The sequence below is a fragment of the Dipteris shenzhenensis genome, chromosome 7 (assembly GCF_047967505.1).
Source record: "Dipteris shenzhenensis isolate YYH24624 ecotype China chromosome 7, Dip_SZ_1.0, whole genome shotgun sequence".
In the NCBI taxonomy this organism is placed as follows: domain Eukaryota; kingdom Viridiplantae; phylum Streptophyta; class Polypodiopsida; order Gleicheniales; family Dipteridaceae; genus Dipteris; species Dipteris shenzhenensis.
The window spans coordinates 37196451-37216564 of NC_141602.1; the positions used below are offsets into that span (position 1 = coordinate 37196451).

Below are 20114 nucleotides of genomic sequence, written 5' to 3' on the forward strand. Positions count from 1 at the left end.
GGGCGGCAGTGGCCGCAGACGCAGACGTGGAGGTGGGGGTCATGGTCAAAATTGATTGAAAACCTATCTGTTTTGCTTGGGCGAAGGCCATTGGTAGAACGAATGCCTGGAGGCTCAGGAATGGGATCGGCAACGTGTGGAGTGGAAAAAGATGTCCGAGAAAATGCTTAACACTTCGATGGTACACATTGTTGATAATGATCCATTGATGTGCCCACAGATTAGCATAATCACCCCTGCTGGTACCAAGCTGCGAGGACCAACTCCCAAGAATGGTGACAAGCTACTGGATTGGTCAACCTAGGAACACGTTTGATGCCAAGTCTGCGAGTTGGTGACGAAGGAGCCACCATTGCTGTCCCTGGTAGAGTCCGCAACGACACCTAGTGAGGCATGTAAGGTGCAGTTTGTAGAACCAATTGTTCAATGAGAGGTGGAGACTCAAGCCTAGTTCAAGCTACACTTACCAGGAAATGGTCCGAAGCAACTCTATTGTTGGTCGCAAACCAAGCCAAGAGGCAAATTCTCCGCAAAGGGAGCCAGGGTTGAAGTGCATTTTGGAGGCTTCTATCCAGATTTCATTGGGCAGATTGCTTAATCTGGTTCTGGGATTCCACTGGCAATGGTTGCATTCCCTGCACACGGAGTCTGAACCAGAAGAGATGGAGCTATGTCAAGCTGATTCATGCCCAATTCTGGCAGTTCCTTTGACCAACATGAGAATTTTGGTGATTTTTGCAAAGGCACAAGGTCGGACATTTTGCTCAGGTCTGGTAGATGGCGGTTCGGGGGTCAATATCGTCACTTTGAAGACCTGCCAAGAAATGGGATGGATGTCCTAGGAGCCGACACCATTCTTAGTCCGCATGGCTGATCAACACCGAGTTTGACCACTTGGAATCTTACAAGCCGTTGTTCTGGAGATGGCATGCATATCATTCATGGTGTCCTTCGTGGTGCTCAACATGGAAGCCGCAACACCTAAGTATAGCGTTCTCTTGGGTAGGCCTTGGTTGTGGCAAGCAAAAGTCAATTGGGAGCAGAACATCATCTCAGTGTGGAGAGGAAAGAAGAAAGTGCGGGTCACAATGGGAGTAGCAGCACCTTTGGCAGATACGATACGACCTCTGTTGGCTGAGACGGTTAACATGGTAGACGAATTGGAGGATGATGAGGAGGAAGCCTTCGCAAAGCAAATCCAGAGTTGGTTCTCAGTTGGTTCCTATCTTCACCATCGATGTGGAAGGCATTACGGATAGTTACATGCATCAAAGTTTTCTGGCGGATGCAGCCAACATAGTTTTGGAGGAGGAAACTGAACCCCAGCAGGTAGCAACAGATTTGGATATACGGGATCTCTTGCAGCAGGAGAGAGAATTCGAAGAACGGATGATCCGCATCACGTGAGTTCAAGAAGATGCTCTGGATACGGTTTTTCTAGGAGAGGATGGAGCATCTAAGCCAGTCAGCATATTGTTGATGATTGAATTCTGTAGTGAATTGATTGCCCTCTTGCAGGAATTTTCTGATGTGTTCGCCTGGGACTATGCGGATATGAAGGGTCTGGATCTGAAATTTTACTAGCATCAGGTCAACCTCAAACCAAATGTTGACTCCGACAAAGATACAGAGGTATCGTATGAATCCGCAAGTGACCAAGCAAGTGTGTGAAGAACTGGAGTCTTGCTACGGGTGGGATTCATCGCACTGATTGAAAATCTAGAGTGGATTTCCCCAATTGTCATTGTGCCAAAGAAAAATAAGAAGCTGCAGATTTGTGTCGACTACCGCAAGCTGAATGCGGCCACTGAATGCGGCCACAGTACCTGGTCCATTTCCCTTACCATACATGCATTCTATGCTGGACGAAGTGGTGGGGCATGAGGTGCACTCCTTCTTGGATGGATATAGCGAGTACAAACAAATCCGAATGGCTCCATAGGACCAGCCCAAAACAGCATTCATCACAACATGGGGGGTTTATGTCTGTGCACAATCATGTGATTCAGATTGCGGAATGCTCCCTCGACTTTTCAACAGGTAATGCAGGAGATCTTTGGTTCCTATTTGACAGATTTCATGCGGATTTTCCTGGATGACTTGAGTGTGTTTGGCACATTCGATGAGCACGAGCATTTGTGGAAGTGTTTCCAACGATGCGGGGAAGTTTCCTTCAGTTTGAATCCGATGAAATGCACGTTCACAGTCTGTAGCAGTCGACTCCTAGGGCATGTGATCTCGGCGAAAGGAATTGCGGTGGATCCAGACAAAGTGGTAGTACTTATGCAAGCCCCGACACCAACAACACCTAAGGAGTGCTTGCAATTTTTGGGCCAAATTCAATGGCATGGCAGACATCTACAGTTCCTGGCTCACATGCTGATTCCCTTCAATGCATTGGCACATGTGGAGCCAAAGGCATTTGTGTGGACCGCAAAGTGCGACCAAGCATACCGGCAGCTAAAGATTCACCTTTCCAAAGCACCGATGCTGCTATCTCTGGATTGGGAGAAGAATTTTCATGTGTTTGTGGATGCCTCGGATAGAGCTATTGGGAGTGTCTTGAGAAGATGCTAATAAATGGTATCGCTCAGTCTACTCTGCAAGCCGACGACTTTCTATGGCCGAAAAGAATTATTCTGTCATGGAGCGGGAAGGACTGGGCATGATCTATTTTGTCAAGAAATTCCAGCATTATTTGTTGGGCTGACCATTTGTATTCCATGTTGATCATTCCACATTGTTGTATTTGGTAAAGCAGCAAAGTCTTATGGGCAATTGGCATGATGGGTGTTGCTCTTGCAGGAATATGATTAAATGATGTAATTCATCGCCCAGGCTCACAGTATGTGGTTGCAGATTACCTTTCTTGACAGTTGTACTGGCGACACTTGATGGAGGTGTTGCTATGGTGTGTTCCACCTCATGAGCAAGAGGCAGTGTTAATGGAAGCCCATTGTGGGGTTTTGGGTGACCATTTTGCAGGCGAACTCATCACAAAGAAATTTTTGCAGGCAGGTTTATGGTGGCCAACCATGCAGAAGGATGCCCGATGGTTTGCAAAAAGTTGCAACCTTTGCCAACGGTTGGGCCAGCCCACTGATCGAGATCGCATGCCGGTTAACCCCATATCGCCTTTGGAGCCATTTCAAAAATGGGGCCTGGATTTCATGGGGCCATTCAAGCCTGCAGCAGCCCGCACAAGGAATTGTTATACTCTAGTAGTAGCCATGGATTATTGTACCAAATGGGTGGAAGCTTGGGCATTGCAGGACAATACCGCAAAATCGATCACAAAGTGCCTATACCATGATGTGTTCACTCAGTTTGGGTGTCTAATTGAGATTGTCAGTGACAAGGGGACTCAATTTGTCAATAAGGTCATCAAGTGGATGAATTCTTTTTATATGGTGATTCACAAGAAGTCTTCCCCCTACTATCCACAGGCGAATGGATTGGCAGAGTCTACAAATCATACTTTCAAGCAGATTATGTCGCTATTGGTGAAAGAGCACCACATGGATTGGGATGAGAAGTTACTAGCAACATTCTGGCCTTACTGCACATCATTCAAGGTGGCCACGGGGTTGACTCCTTTTAAATTGGCATTTGGGCTGGAAGCAATCACGCCGATCAAGCATATTGTTCCAAGTCTAAGGATTACGGTGGAGGACAGGCTTCTTCTGCAGGACTCTATGGTATTCTAGACTAATTGGATGATCTACGGCTGGAGAGCTATTATCTTACCCTGGAGATTCAAGCAACATTTGGCTTCGAAGAAGAAATTTTTGAGCGTGGGCAACTGGTTCTTCTATTCAACACTCGCCTTGGAAGGATGTCGGGGAAGTTGAAACGCTCGAGCCCATGGCACCACCCTCTCCTCAGCAACCACAATCATCCCTCGAGTTCGAGGAGTGATGGTGTAAGTTTTGGCCTGCAAGAACACCGACTCGAGTATCAAGCGATATAGGTCCATCATCTGAGCATCCGAATTCAGCATGTACTTGCCCCTAGAATGAACTCCAAACTCTGCCTCCATCACTGTCGGTGTACATGTTGGTTGCGCGATCAACCCACCATCCATAAACAAAAAGAGACACTGATAAATCAATTGCACTGTCAGCTCTCGATGCTCATCCAAAAACTCCACAGCGGATCTTACTGCCAACTACTGGCAAAGCGCCGACACTGATGGATGAACAGGCACCCTCTGCCAATCAATGGTGCTGAAACTTCACATCCGTAATAGCTGAAGGCGAGCATCAATCGATTGGGAATCAATATATACCAACGGAAGAAGAGGAAGAAACTGAGCATGAGCCATTCCCATGGCGAGGCGAAGGAGAAGAAAAGAGATAACGTTGAACATAGATGAGAGCTAGAAGTTGAATGAACTCAAGAGAACTGCAAGTGCGATGAAGAGAAAGTAGCAAGCAACTGGTACATGCAAACAAATGCTCAAGAGCTGCAATTCAGATTGCCAATACCCTGCCCTTACGACATGTAGTTGCATGATGACTAGGCCAGGAACTCACAGAATACTGCGGTCATCATGCCGCGAACCCTATTGCCACATGTTATCATGTGATAGATTTGCCGCCTCCACCTCAACCCAGGAAATATGTGCCTCATTAGTGATGGGGAATGGGCATTGAAGACTGCCGTCATGATGGTATGTACGAAGCCAAAAATCATTAACTGGATGTGGAAGTACATGCCCTTGCAAAATTTCCGCAAGATAAAATGATGTCGATCCACAATCATGAAAAACCCAGAATGGACCTGACCATCACAAACAGGTGTCATCCACCGGGTTTTCTTTTCAGGCACAACCTATGAATGTTCAGCTGCAGTTTTGTTCGCAGTTGCTCGCTTGGATAGCTTCACAAATTGATGCAAGGGGTGATTCTGCGAGAGTGACCAGCTTAGAGGTAGAAGTCACACAGCTGCGCATGGAAAATGAGACTCTGTGAGGTCAGCAGGAGCGGTTGCAGCAACTGGAGTATAGGATGGCAGTCCTTGAAGTGCATTCAGAGGCCACTCAGTAGTTGCATGCAGAGTATGTGTCGGGCATTGAGCATGAGTTGCTGCACGGACGTACTACCGATGCACTGGCAGAGTATTTGCGAGCTTTTTTGGGGAATGTAAGTGTCAATATGGAGCAAATGGGCTCGCTCCTTGAAGCTCTTCAGGGTGATGCGGAGGCAGAATGGGACAGACAGGCAGCAAGATGGAGTGTGGTTGTTGTTCTGCAGACTTGTCAAGAGCTAGTTCCGCATGAACGCTAACCTAGGATGGACGGAGATGCACGAGCTGGTGCAAGTTCCAGTGCACAAAAGGTCCAGAGGTGTCGACTAGTTTTGGACCAAATGGGTCTAGTACATCTTCCGGTGGTGGTGGTGGTGCAGATAAGGGGAAAGGAGTAGTTGCAAAGTCAGTGCAAATTGAAGAGGATTAGCAAGCCAAATATGATGAAGAGTTGCCAGATGGCATTGTGGAAGTAGTCCTTCGCAAATAGCAAAAGAGAAGATGCACTGAAGTGGCATAGGAATTCACTTTGTCTGTGGTTGGAATTGTGCGCCCATTCCTCATCCTCCTTGGTGGAAAGAAGCGGATAAATTTTTGGGAAAGTTTTATAATAAGCACGCGCCTTTTCCTAGGTTGCTGGATCCTCCTTCCTATGAGCCGATGGTGATTCAGCGATGGCATAGGAATGATGGCGCAACAGCAATTACCACCAGGTGCATGGATAGATGAGGTGCTACCCATGAAGCAGTGTCCTAAATAGCAGGTGGTGGATAGATCCAAGCCGTATCCTTTGCAGTGGCTGATGGATCTAGAACAGGATCGAAGATTGAAAATGTGGTTGCAAAAGAGGCAGTTGAGATTACTGCAATTGCTGGTTCAAGTGGAGCGATTATGCAATTGCAGACAGAGTTACCTGAGAGCAGTGATGCGGGACTGAGCAAGGTGGGTGGCATTGATGCACCTGTTAAGTACATTTCTAGTTCAGATGAAGAGTAGAACTACGGCGATGGCTGTGGAAGGGCCTCACAGAATAAAGATAGGAGATTTCCAAAATGCGGGTTGCTTTTGGACAGGCAAAATTGAAGATGTCTGAAATGCGGAGATGCTTTTGGACAGGGAGGAGAAATAACAAAGGACATCCAGATATGCATTTCGACTAAAGAGAATGGATGTTTTTTTGAGTGTTTTCGGAATGAGATGCTTTGTAATTCTTGTGTACTGAGTGAAGGCTGAGTGAAGGGTGAGAACTTACCGCACCTGATTCTCTGCCGAGGCTATGCCTAAAATGATTGTTGCACATACACTATGCACCATGTAAGGCATCTGACTTCAGTTCCAAGGATGTGCATGTGAGGTTCGCACAGTCCACCGTGAGTGCCATGTGTTATTGCATAACCATGCGGGTTAGTAGCAGTGACCAAGAGGGGTGTGCGAGGGTAGGTTAGCCGCAAGGGTTGGCGGTTTAGATCTCCAGATGGTTGGGTCTCCAACGGTCGCTTCTCTAACCGTCAGACGGTTCTATGCGCATGCTATTACTAGCATTCTGATGTCATTCTATACATAGTTGTTATGCGAGCTATTGCTCCGGAATACAGTGATCTTTGGTGTTCTGTCATCTCTTGCATATCTATATTCCGTTCTCGTGGATGTTATGCGTATCATTTGTCTTTTGTTTCCCGTAGCATCTGCATGTATTTATGATGCTACATGCTTCACTCTATGCAAATTGGCACGCGATTGAGCAATTATTACCTTCATTGCCTTCACCATAGGTCGTCCTAGCCATTGGTGTGCCTCGCTCTATTCTGCCTCTTGGACATCTCTGGTGTCATTCTTGCGACTTCTCGCACCGTAAATGTATTGCTTCTATGCTCACTTGATTCGATCACTCAATCTGTGCTCCACAGATAAGTTTGTCGTTTTTGCGTGCCATTCTGAGCGCGCTGTCATCGTTTGAATTTATGGCTTTAGAGCTTCTCGTATCCAAAGACCACTGCTTTCCAGTTCTTGAGCAACAAGCCATAGTACAAAGGTCATCCTCTCTAGACTCTTTCCAGATGCCTTGGGCTATAATTTCAGGTTTTTTGCTGCCAAGTAGAGAAGGATCGAGGGAGGATCAAGAGGATCGGGCAAGCAAGGGTGGCAAGGATGGGACCGGATGAAAAAGTAATATCTAGAAAAAGCCGAGGCGAAGCACTTTGCGTAAGGGGGTGCATAGAAATCCAGAAGGGGACAGGTGGCACATTACCTAAATTTATCTCTCCCCCTCTCCCCTTCCCCCTATCTCTCATGCTCTAATACCATTGTTCACCAACTGAGCGTCCCTATTGAGGGACCTAAGGAAGGAGAGCTTATCGAAAATCCATAATTGCTTTCAAATGTAGTGTAGCCTCTCACAAATAAAACATAATCTTTAATGCAATGGTTAGGGAGTAGAAACTTGGGTAGAAATCCATTTGAATATGGATGGGACCAAGAAGTGTCCTCATTCCTATTCTATTTCCTCTCATGTGGGGAGGCCCTAAGGGCCTTAGCACATGGATGGGGCTAGCATGGGTTTAGGATGGGAATATTTTTGTCATCATTACTCCCATCCTACACCAAGTGGTCTAGGATGGATTTAGAATGGGAGTAGCCACTTTTTCTCCCATCCTAGACCATGGCTTCTAGACCCTGGCAGCCAGAATGGGTTCCCCTTTTTTAGGGATTCGAAAACATGGAAGGATGACATGTGTCCTTGTCCCCACAAGGTCCCCACCTCTTAAACACATGAAATGATGCCATGTGTCCTCTTCCTCCTAAACCCATCCCTAGTTCTTTTTTTGTTAGCACATGGTGGGATGGGAATAGGATAGAAATATGCATGGGACCACTTGGGACCACCTTTTCCCATTCCCATCCTATTTCTTCCCATGTGCTAAGCCCCTAAGTCTTCCTCTTCCTAGAGCATTCCTTCACGGTTACATCCATGATGACAGAGCTTACCTTACCTGCTACAATTATTTGTAACCTTGGGGCTACAAAAGGGGGGGGGGACAAGGGACGGAGACTTTCTTGCCCTTTGAGACGACTTCCTCAAGATGACTAATTTTCTCAAAGAGAAACTTTGAGACCGCGTGTGGATTTGCATGGAAACTTCCCAAAAACCCTCAATTCAACACAATAGCCGTGAGGTTGGAAAATCTCCCTTGGAATTTTGACAAAAAACCCTCAATTGAACAGAGAGCCGTGAACAGATCTATATAATTCTCCAACGCATTGGAACACAAGCAAGCTCTCAGCAAGCTCTAGCAACAACCTCCTCCTCCTCCATCAACAAGCTGCTGCACCATGCAGAACGAGCGTGACCAGCTTGGCCTGTTTGGAAGTGAAGAGGAGCAGCTAGCTGGGCATCTCCAAGCATGGCATCTCCTCATGGCTTATGCTTCCTCCATGGCTCTCAAGGCCGCTTGTGTTCTTCGCATCCCCGACATCTTAGCCTCTGAAGGTCCTGGCGCTGCTCTTACGCTGCAGGAAATCGCCTCTCGCCTCGACAGCCCCCTCCCTCCCCGGACCGACTACCTCTTTCGCATGTTGAGCTTCCTGTGCGCCAAGGGAGTCTTCTCCTACACCCTTGTTGACAACTCTACCGGCTTTCCCGAACCCAAATATGGCTTGACTCCGATCTCCAAATGTTTGGTGCAAGAGAAGAACGCACTTTCCCTTGCTCCCTATCTCCTCCTACACACCAGCGAGGAATTACAAGGTGCTTGGCACCATCTCTCGGACTGCATCCTATACGGTGGCCAAGGGTTCGACAAGGCGCACGGCATCGATGTGTGGAGCTTCGGAAGCCAGAATTCCGAATTCAATCAGCTCTTCAACTCTGCTATGGAATGTGGTTCTGAGATCATTTTGAGTTCCCTCTTGAAACATTACCGGGGATTCGAAAACGTGCGCACACTCGTTGATGTAGGCGGCGGGACAGGAAAGTCCGTCTCTGGGATTACCGCCCAGTATCCGTCCATCAAAGCGATCAACTTCGACCAGCCGCACGTTGTGGCCACCGCACCCAAATACCCAGGTCAGTGACGCTCGCGACAGTACTTCTACTGTAGCAATTCTTATTGATCGTTTGACGTTTTAATCTACTCGGTGATTCCAACATTTTCTAGTGTTCGATCATCTACAGGCGTAGAGCATGTTGGCGGGGACATGTTCAAGAGCGTACCATCTGCAGACGCCATTTTGATCATGGTAAGCTAGTCTCTTATTCTCTAGTCATTTCGATCAGGAAGAGCGATGCGCTTGATGCAGCCTTGGATCCACAATAGCCATCTGAAAGTGAGGAAATTCTGCGAAATGACAGAGGATCCTACATAACTGGGACGATGAAGCCTGCATCGTGGCACTTAGCAATTGCCGGAAGGCTCTAGATCCTCAGAAGGGAAAGCTAATAATCGTGGATGCGGTTTTGGACACGCCGGATCAGAAGCAGGGAGACACGTTGAGCGATCCAATTCAGAAGTTGACGCTTGACTTATCGATGATGCTGAATACAAAGGGTGGAAAGGAGAGAACAAGACAGCAATGGGAAGCTATCCTCACAGCCTCAGGCTTTCCAAGATTCAACATCATGGACCTCCCTTGCACTCCATCTCTAATAGAAGCGTTCCCTCAATCTTAGTTTTGTTGTACTTATAATTAGAGCCTATACCCTATTCGAAGAGAAGTTTATTAGCACGTATAGAGATCATCTTCAAGAATATTGCCTTCATCAATTGTTTTACTATTATACTAGGAGGCAGAGTGCCTACTCGCACTTGTGCACTCTTGTTTTGAATGTGTTATCTATTTTATAATAAAGGTTGCCAAGTCAACACTGACTACGTGTGGCTATGGCCACTATTCAATGCACGAGTAGGAAGAAAAAGCTATAGTCCTAAAGTAAAATAAACAAGTTGAATTTCATTGAAGTGGCCCGCCCAAAATCTTTTTGATCAGGAATGGGTGTGTAGATAATTGAATGGTCTAACCAGTATATGTAATTTGTTCCTGCTTTATGTTGGAATTTTTTTGTGTTTGTCCAGACTTGATCTATTAACGACCCACATATTGTTGTTAGTGTTTTTATGAGTTGAATAAAATTCATTTCAGCCATGAAATTTGTCATTTTTGATGTTGTTTTTGTACGAATGTTGAGATCTATGTTGAAGTCTCCGAGCACATATGTAATAATGTCATTTGGTATTGCTTTAATTATATTGTGTATTGTTGATAAAAATATTATTGCCTTAGCTTTTGGTGACTTGTAAACATTGAGTATAGCAATTGCTGTATCTTGTATGTGCTCGTGGATTGTTAGCAATGTTTCGATCCCGTTTGCATTATGTTGTTGAGTATGCTTTTTGTTGTGTAGAATGTTGCAATGTCGTTAGTGCCTGCATTGCAAACTGCGTTGAATCTTGGCAGATGCATTTCGTGGTTGTTTTTTTCTTGTGTTTCTTGTAGGCAGATGAAGGTTGCGCTCCATATGCTTTTGTAGTGCTTGATGTCTTCTATGTACTTATTAAAGGATCTTGTGTTCAAGGATTATATGTTAAGGCATTTGTTAGAGTCGTTTGATAGGTCAAGTTGATCTGTTTTCCATGTGCAATGTGTTTGTAGTCTCTTGATTTCTTGAATTACACTATCATCGACTTTAATTTGATTTGACTCTATCTCTTTGAGCAAGTATAAATTATTGCTCTGATTCTAGAGAGTGTTGTGTAGATTAGTCCATGTGTTTTAATATTGGATGGGTCGAATGCCAATTTGTCCATTGAAAGGACTTATGCTCTGTGAATTGTTCTTGTTGCGCTAGTTGTACATGGAATCGGAGTTCGTGTTATAGTGTTTAGGTGGTTTTTTCCTATCTGAGATTCCCTGGTTATGGGTGAAATTGGTGTCCAGTTTTGTGGTATTGTGTGATCGTATGAGTGACTTTGTTGTGCACGTGTTCTTTGACCTATTTTAGTGTTGATGAATTCAATCCACATTATGTTCTTATTTGTGTTGACATCAGCAGTTTTGAAAGTCCCATCTGCTCCATTTACGAGGCCATCCTCAGTATGGAGATTCCCAGAGCATATCTCCATTACCAAGCCTTTCTTTAGGTTGAGTTTTGAATGTAGGCCAGCAATTGTTTTCGGGTCAATGGGAATCTTCAATGATTTGCTGCAAGTTCTATGCCTTGTGTCTTTTGATCTTATTGTGTTTGCTCTAGAATTGAGTAGCTGGAACACTTCATTGTTATGCTTATCCTTTGTTGTGTTGGTGTAGCAGAGATGTGGTACCATATGTTTTTGTGATGGTTCTCTTTTTAAGGTTTTGTTTAGGTATACGATATCATTGAGTGTGTGCTTAGCAGTTCGAATTCTGTTTAGTATTTCGAGGTAACGGTAATTCTTTTGGCACATTGGTTGTGTGAGTTCATAATATTTGAATTCGTTTTTCCATACAGAGGGCAAAATTGATGTGTTAGTTGGCCTATCTGAAAAAATCCATGCATCCTTTATTGGACTTGCCTGGCATAGGTCTCCACATAAAAGCACGTCAATCCCTCCAAAGGGCTCCAGGTGGTTATGTTTGATCTCACGCATGTGCATATCTGTAGCTATAAATGCATTTTTTCCTATCAGGGAAACTTTTCATAAGAAACGATGAGCTCCACGTTTTTGTATAGGGATGACAGTTGTTGCAATTTCTCTATAGACAAGCTTGTGTAAGATGATGTCATCAGGGGCAAGTGTAGCGCAGAATGGATTGTTGTGTCGCCTATTATGAATGCTACTCTTCTTGTGTACACTAGCAGAAGGACTCTCGGTAGCTTGGTCTCTGTTGTTTGTTTGTGACTGTAGTGCCTAAGTGGTGCGCCCTATACTATAAGAAGTAGTGTGAATGTCTTGCCTCTCCTTGCATTTCCTATGAGGAATAGCCTTATATGCAGATGGCTTTGTATCCATTTTTTAAGCATTATATCCTCAAGCAGGAGTCTTTTCTCTTGTGCCATTTGTCTGATTTTGTGGTAAGACTCTTCATTTGGCATTGCTTTATGAGACAATTTTGTTGATATAGTGTTTACTTTTTTATGTTGGTGGAGATGAATTTTTGTACAGAGGTCGAAACCCTCATGAACCTTTGCATTGTCTGATTTGTTAGAGGATGTATCAACTGGTGTGTCTATTCTTACGTCAAGGTGTTCTTTAGCCAATAATTTATTGTACTATTCACTGTTTCTTTTTATTACTTCTTCATTTCCTTTGTATTTGTCATGCCATGTTTGAAATTTGATGTCAAGGACATGTTCATTAATAATGAAAGGCAAATACAATAGGCATAGTTCTCGGAGTGATTTTCTAGCTCTTTGTGACATTGTAATTGTTGAATCATATTATTTTTGCACGTTTCCTCTTTCAAAAAAAATTTTGTCAGTGTTGTAGCTTGCCACAAAGTCAACTATACATAGAAGTTGCATGGCACCGTTGGCTTGCAATATTTTTTTATTTGATCATTAAAAAAACATATGTACTCTCCGGGTCCATTTTCTCTAATTGGTGGCATCGTTTTAGCAAGAGGGTGCGATCCTCTGGAGCACTAGTATTTATGTATGTGAAGTTCCTTGTACTACTTGTTAGGGGTGAAGACAGTGCAATGTAAACAACTTGTTGTGAACTGATATGTTGTGTGTTAAATATAACATTCCCTACTTTTCGTATTGTTTCTATTGCTGGGGCATTTGTTACTAGGCATCATTAGGAAAGAAGGGAACTCATTTTGGGGCCCTCTAAGAAATTCAGTATTTACCTATTTTTGTTGCACTCAAAAATATGGGAAATGCCATAAAATACGGATACTTACTGCAAAAATGTCAGTCTAGTACTCAGGCTTCACATTAAATGCATATATAAGATCCTTGATTTTTGTACAGAATTTGATGATTCTAGCATCGCCATTGCATACGGAGCGGCAGGCCCAAACCCGCAAATCGACCCAGTTGGCCAAATTGCGTTTTAGAGCATATCCCCCATTCCGGGCATTTTTGCCCTTTTCCAGGCTCCTCGGCATCGATTTTCAATGTCTCCAGGGTCGATTTGGGGGTTTGGGCCCACTCCGGACACGCTGGCGATGCTAGAATCATCAAATTCTGCATAGAAAATCATATTTTGAAGATCACGTATGTCAAACATAATAAAAGAAAAAGATCTTGAATATGACTTATTTTATCTTTTTACATGGTTTTTTGTATTTTTCCAACATTACGTTGGCCCTCGTCTGATTAGTCGAGAGCCTATTTTCCTAAACCCTAAAAGGCCCCAAAATGAGCTCCCTTTTTTCCTAATGGTTGTCATTTCCTCCTTTATTGCGTGGGTTGTTGCTTTGTCTGCTTTTGTGATGTATGACATGCAATGCGTAGCTGCACCGTGTGAATTTAGTACGTATTGAATATCAGTATTTGCGTTCCAATGTTCAGTAATTCTGGAGTTGAAGTTTTTTGTGTATACATCCTTGGGTTATCTTTGTAGCAATAATGTCGACTAAGTGATTCTTACTCAAATACAGTGAATGTACTCATCTTCCATCATGTTCAACTTTGCTAGCAAGGTATCAAAATGTAAAGTCTTTATCAAAGGGTCTTCCAATATCTTCTCTAGTTTTTTTACATTCTCTTTTGTGGTAGGTGTTGCTACTCCAGGTTATAGTGGAAATAGTATCAATGTTTTTTGCATGGGAGGTCTGGGGAAGCCGAACCTGCATTTCTTGGATCTTTTTCTGCATGTTTGTCTACACTTGTGTGTTTGCAATTTGGTGTTTATTGAAGACACCTTTGTGTTGTCTATCGTGATGTAGATGTCTATGATGTTGATTACATTCTCATGTGTTGAAACACCTTATGTGGAGCATCTTTAATCCATAATAAGCCATGAATGCTGGCTGCCACGGTTCTGAAATTCAGAAACGAGTAACAAGTCAATTACTTTCCCAACAATTGTGTCATCTTGCTTTAGCAATCTCTTCATTGCTTCGAACTTATTCACATAGTATCTTGCTGTTGTTATTGGATCTGACCTAATGAGATCTCTTTTTGTCATTTGTAAGGCATTCAGATCACAATTATTTGTTGTTTCTTGGAGCTGTTGAAGGCATGTCATTAGTGGTTCCCAAAGTTTCTCTACAGAAGAGAACGTGATAAAGAATGTAGGACGACCCAATTGTTAAATCATTGCAAACAAGTTCTTCTTTAACTTGTACTTGTAATCCAATGATGTATAGAGGCATGTGAAGTGCGAAAACCAATATTTGACTGTAAAAGCTTCTCAATGTTTGTGTCTTCTATTGTATCCCTTGCTTTCAGCGTTCTTCCTCATAGTTGGCCTTTTCTCATGCGCACCCAAGTTGAAGAGAGAACTTGCCGAACAAGTACTTTTACTATTTTAAAGAATAGGTTCTCTATGCAGTATGAAAATCGTCGATCCTTATTCATAAGTTCCCATCGAACTATTTCTTGATAGCGGGTTCATGCAGGTACATTGTAATTCCTTGCCTGTCCATAGAATAGTGTTGGAAATGCTAGTTGCCTCTCTAATTCCATCCCTCCCCCCGTGCCAATTTCTCCCTCCTCGGTCGCCTCAACTTGTCCCTCAACAATCTCATAGGTCCCATCCTACCCTATTTGGGGCTCTTCCCTACTCTTACACCTCGGCTTTCATCAAAATCATCTCTATGGCACCATTCCTCCTCATCTCACCTGCTGCTTTGGCTAGATTTGAGCTATAACATGTAAATATATATGTATGTAAAGATATAGATACCTATATACATTTATCTATATGTCCACACACACACACATGCACGTGCGCACACACACACACACACATCTATGTGTACCCTCACATACACATGCACACAGGCACACACTCTCACACATGCTTATACACACTCACACTTACTCACACACACACACACACACACACACTTATGCACCCACACACATACACTCATATATGCACATACTCACACACACCATCATCACACTGGTACTACTTGGTAATACCTAAATAATTCATTTATACAATTCTTGTAGCCCTTTATTTTGTAATACGCATACTGATGACTCACATGCACACTTACATTATGATGGGTATTCTATGGTTATTGCAGGGTACCACTAATTTGGGAGAAGAATGATCGACTAAGAGTTCATACATGATGTAGTGCCTTCTACATGATTTATGCAAGAAAAATTTATCATATATGCTTTGGTTTAGTTTTGATGGTTTTCTTCTGATGTAGTTCAGTGACATTCCATGGTTGATTGGTGTGGTTTCATTACATAATTTGAGTGTGTATTTGGAATTGTAATAAATCTATGAGATAGAACTCATGAACACTTATGCATAGAACTCATGAACACTTATGCAATAAGATCATTATGATCTCTCTACCTATATGGAGGACTTCATATGTATTAAAAGTTATCCACGGTTTTAATTCAACTACCACAATTTTGCTTGGAGACCTATCATGGTTATCTGAGGGCACAACTGGTGATCCCCCCAATAACATGACCTCCTCTTCACAAATCTACAACTTATATTTTAAACTCATAAATAACTAAATGTCTTGCTTGGTGTACTCTATTGTATATACTTGATTATCTAGCAGGTACTTGCTCTATATTTCTAATCTAATGCCTTGATTTTTTTAGTATGGTTGTGATTTTTTTACATTAAGCAACCAAAAGCTAAAGGGACTATCGGGTTAACATAGTATGATTTGAATGATTTGATCCTACAAATTTGGATTAGTAGGTGATAAGATTCGGCATTAATGACTTTTGGTGGAGCTCTACGAAAATTGTGATCAGTTGGTTACCTTCTCTTTATTGAAGCATCGCCCTATCATGGTGGCACAGTCTCCCTACCATCTACTTGTTCTCTTGCTGGTTGTAAACCTCTCTTTCCCCACAATGGCTTGCTACTGCGATTCTGTGGGCATTCTCGCTTCCCACTTACTTTACGCCATATCTAGTGCTGCTTCCCAGGTATGGGCTCTCCGTGTTATTTAACGACTGCTAGTTGTAAGTATTTCCTCAGCTATCTAGTCGTAAATATTTGCTCTATATCGGTTGCCCGTTGACTATCATTTGCATGAGTCCTCAGTGGGGATGCTCTAGCCGTTGTCGATAGTAGTACACATGATTTCATCTAAGAAAGAGCTTTGACAAATCTAAACCTAGAGCATCCGCATCTCATTATAAAGTTAAAGTTACTTTCACGAATATGAAGTATAACTGCACTAAAGAAGTCAAGGATCTAGAAATTTCAATCAAACCTTATAAGGATAGATGAGACTTTCTAGTGGCACCCTTACAAGGAGTTGATATCATCTCAGGAATGCCATGGAGACATAAGTATAATCCTAAGATAGATTATGACTCACATCAGATTTGGATTGACAAGGACAACTAAGAAATATGTCTAAATATTTCTATATGAAAATTGAAATCAGTGGACTTTATTCAACCATACACAAGCCAAGAGAGCAATTAGGAAATGTAAGAAAACATATTTGATTTTGGTGAATACAGTAATGGCCACCCAGCCAAACACTAAACCTACACACCAAAATTTTGATTGTTTCTTAGAGGATTTACCACCCGGATTACCATTCCCTCAACCTAACGATCTAAGGATAGAAATCCTATCCGAGTAATACTCCACCCTGCAAGGCTCCTTATAGAGTCAACCAATTAGAACAAAAGGAAATTTAAAAGCAAGTGGAGGTGTTAACACATAGAGGATTCATAAGACCCAGTAGTTCATCTTATGGGGAACCTGTCTTATTGGTCAAAAATAAAAATGGAACCTATGGAATGTGCATAGACTACTATGCACTAAACAAAATCACAGTGAAGAAAAAATACCCAATCCCTAGGATTGATGATCTTTTAGACAAATTGAAAGGGGCCAATGTTTTTAGTAAGATTGATCTTAAATTTTGCTATCATAAAGTTCATATGGTAGAAGAGGATATATACAAGACTACCTTTTGAACTCAAACGGGACATTCTGAATTCCTAGTTATGCCTATTAGTCTAACTAATGCTCCAGTTACTTTCAGTAGGATGATGTCAATCAAACCTTTCTTGAGCACCAACATTGTGTGGTAGTATTCTTCGACAATATTCTGCTATTTAGCAAAGACATTGAGGAGCATAAGGAACATTTAAAGTTAGTCTTTTCACTTTGAAAGAAAATCAATTGTACATAAATCCTGAAAAGAGTAGTTTCTTCCTTGGTTTCTTCTAAGATCAAATAGAGTATTTGACATAGCATCTACCGATGGGATTTGAGTAGATCCAAAGAAGATATAATGTATAGTCACATGGCCTAAACCCCAACATATACACGAATTAAGATTATTCTTGGGATTGTGTAGCTTCTATAGGAAGTTTGACAAGAATTTCACATTCATTCCATTGATAGACCTTCTTAGCAAAGCTAAGCATTTCTTATGGACCAAGCATCAAGCTTAATCCTTTAAAGATTTAAAAGAAGCTCTCACACACGCTCCTATGTTGCAACTACCAGATTTCTCTTGACCATTCTTTCTAGTTGTAACCGATGCTAGTGGATATGGGATTGGAGATGTGCTTATGCAAGATGGACATCTTATATCATATGAGAGCCAAAATGCTCTCACACATGCTCCTATGTTGCAACTACCAGATTTCTCTAGACCATTCTTTCTAGTTGTAACCGATGCTAGTGGATATGGGATTGGAGATGTGCTTATGCAAGATGGACATCTTATATCATATGAGGTGAAGTCGTGGAAACTAGTTTTCCACGACTTCACCTCCACCCATCTACCTTTAGCATAGCCCAAAACCTACACCCCTTGCAACCCACTTTCTTACCCTGCCCCTGTTGCTCAAGCAATAGGTTGGGGGATATATCCAACCTATTCCACAAGTTAAGAATTTTCTTGATTTGTGCAACAGGTTGGATTGAGCAACAAGTTGGGGGATATATCCAACCTGTTGCACAAATCAAGAAAATTCTTGACTTGTGGAACAGGTTGGGGGGTATATCAACCTGTTGCACAAATCAAGAAAATTCTTGACTTGTAGAACAAGTTATATATATCCCAATAGGTTGGGGGATATATCCAATCTGTTGCACAAATCAAGAAAATTATTGATTTGTGCAACAGGTTGGATATTCCCCAACGTATTGCTCAAGCAACAAGTTGGGGGTGCACCCCCAACCTCATCAACCGTTTGCACAAATCAAGAAAATTCTTGACTTGTAGAACAAGTTGTATATATCCCCCAACGTGTTGCTTGAGCAACAGGTTGGGGGATATATCTAATCTGTTGCACAAATCAAGAAAATTATTGATTTGTGCAACAGGTTGGATATATCCCCCAACCTGTTGCTCAATCCAACCTGTTGCACAAATTAAGAAAATTCTTGACTTGTGGAATAGGTTGGATATATCCCCCAACCTGTTGCTCAAGCAACAGATTGGGGGTGCACCCCCAACTGTATATCCAATCTGTTGCACAAATCAAGAAAATTCTTAATTTGTGCAATTTTTTTGATTTGTGCAATAGGTTGGATATATCCCCCAGGTTGGGGGATATCAAGCAATAGGTTGGGGGATATATCCAACCTGTTGCACAAATCAAATAAATTCATTGAATTTTGGTTGTATTTTAGGGTTATTGAGCAACAGGTTGCGGGATATATCCAACCTATTGCACAAATCAAAAAAATTCATTAAATTTTGGTTGTATTTTAGGGTTAGGGTTTAGGATTTAGGGTTTTAGGATTTAGGATTTAAGGTTAGGGTTTAGTGTTTAGGGTTTAGGATTTAGGGTTTAGGATTTAGAGTTTAGGATTTAGGATTTATTATTTAAGAGTTTAGGGTTTAGGAATTAAATGTTTAAAATTTAAGATTTACGATGATTAAGATGTTTTGGTATTAATTGTTTAAAGTTTATCCAACCAATTGTATATCCAATCTGTTGCACAAATTCTTGATTTGTGCAACAGGTTGTATATATCCAATACCAGGTACGATCCTTTGCAAAGGCTTTACTTTAAGTAATTATACGTCTACCTAGTTAAAGTATCCTACTTATTAGGGACAAGCACATAGGCTAAAAGCACACCGATTCATATTTTCTTATATTCATGCTGCATGGTGTACGAGAAGAAATGAAGTATGTGATAAGAAATATTCATAAGAAATATGTATTCCATATCATGGATTCATACCATGGATATCTGGTGGTTGCTAAAGTAGAAAAATGATATGGATTCAATGATACTGTAGTTTTGTACAAAGCCTTAAACTTTGTTTAAGAAATGAAGTATCAGAAGAAATGAAGTATGTGATAAGAAATATTCATAAGAAATATGTATTCCATATCATGGATTCATACCATGGATATCTGGTGGTCGCTAAAGTAGAAAAATGATATGGATTCAATGATACTGTAGTTTTGTACAAAGCCTTAAACTTTGTTTAAGGCTTTTGCAAAGTATTACATATTATAACAAAGATAAGCAAGTATGCTAAACCTCTTCCAGATTCTATGGTTTTAAATACCTACCTTACAAATACATTATCTAATTCTTCATTCTTCGACTAACAAGTATTATACACATGGAAGAAAAGCATACATGCTAAAAGTACTTGTGTAAATTTTAATATTTCCTTATTTTTTAAATTAATTCAATTCTTTGATTGAATATCTTTTTAAAATTTAAAGGTTATTAGTATATAATATACATAATTTTAAATGTTATTAATGTATAATATTAATAATTTATATATTCATTTAAATTTATACAATAATTACATTATATTTATATTAGTTTTTAATTATGGAGCAAAAATATTATAAATGGATTTCTTATATTAATAAAGTGTCGTGAGAAGAATTTTTGGAGAGATTTATGGTTAAATGTTATTTTGAAGTTCTTGCATATGCAATAGGTAGAGAGGTTTGAGTGGTTTTGATGTTGAGAGAAATTTATAATAAATTTTTTTCT

General features: G+C 41.6%; 1 protein-coding gene across 1 annotated transcript; it reads left to right on the forward strand.

Annotated features, from left to right (window-relative positions):
• Window positions 1-8241: 8241 nt before the first annotated feature.
• LOC147900300 (desmethylxanthohumol 6'-O-methyltransferase-like) lies at window positions 8242-10027 on the forward strand. Its single transcript, XM_087377201.1, has 3 exons — window positions 8242-9091; window positions 9200-9264; window positions 9377-10027. The coding sequence occupies exons 1-3, from the start codon at window positions 8359-8361 to the stop codon at window positions 9692-9694; spliced, it is 1116 nt and encodes a 371-aa protein (XP_087233327.1). The 5' UTR covers window positions 8242-8358; the 3' UTR covers window positions 9695-10027.
• The last annotated feature ends 10087 nt before the right edge of the window (window positions 10028-20114 follow it).

Bases quoted from the DNA above. Each gene is read 5' to 3' on its own strand.
- LOC147900300 (XM_087377201.1), top strand. From the start codon at position 8,359: ATGCAGAACGAGCGTGACCAGCTTGGCCTGTTTGGAAGTGAAGAGGAG. The intron at 9,092-9,199 runs GTCAGTGACGCT...GATCATCTACAG, and splicing joins CACCGCACCCAAATACCCAG to GCGTAGAGCATGTTGGCGGG. The intron at 9,265-9,376 runs GTAAGCTAGTCT...GCGAAATGACAG, and splicing joins CAGACGCCATTTTGATCATG to AGGATCCTACATAACTGGGA.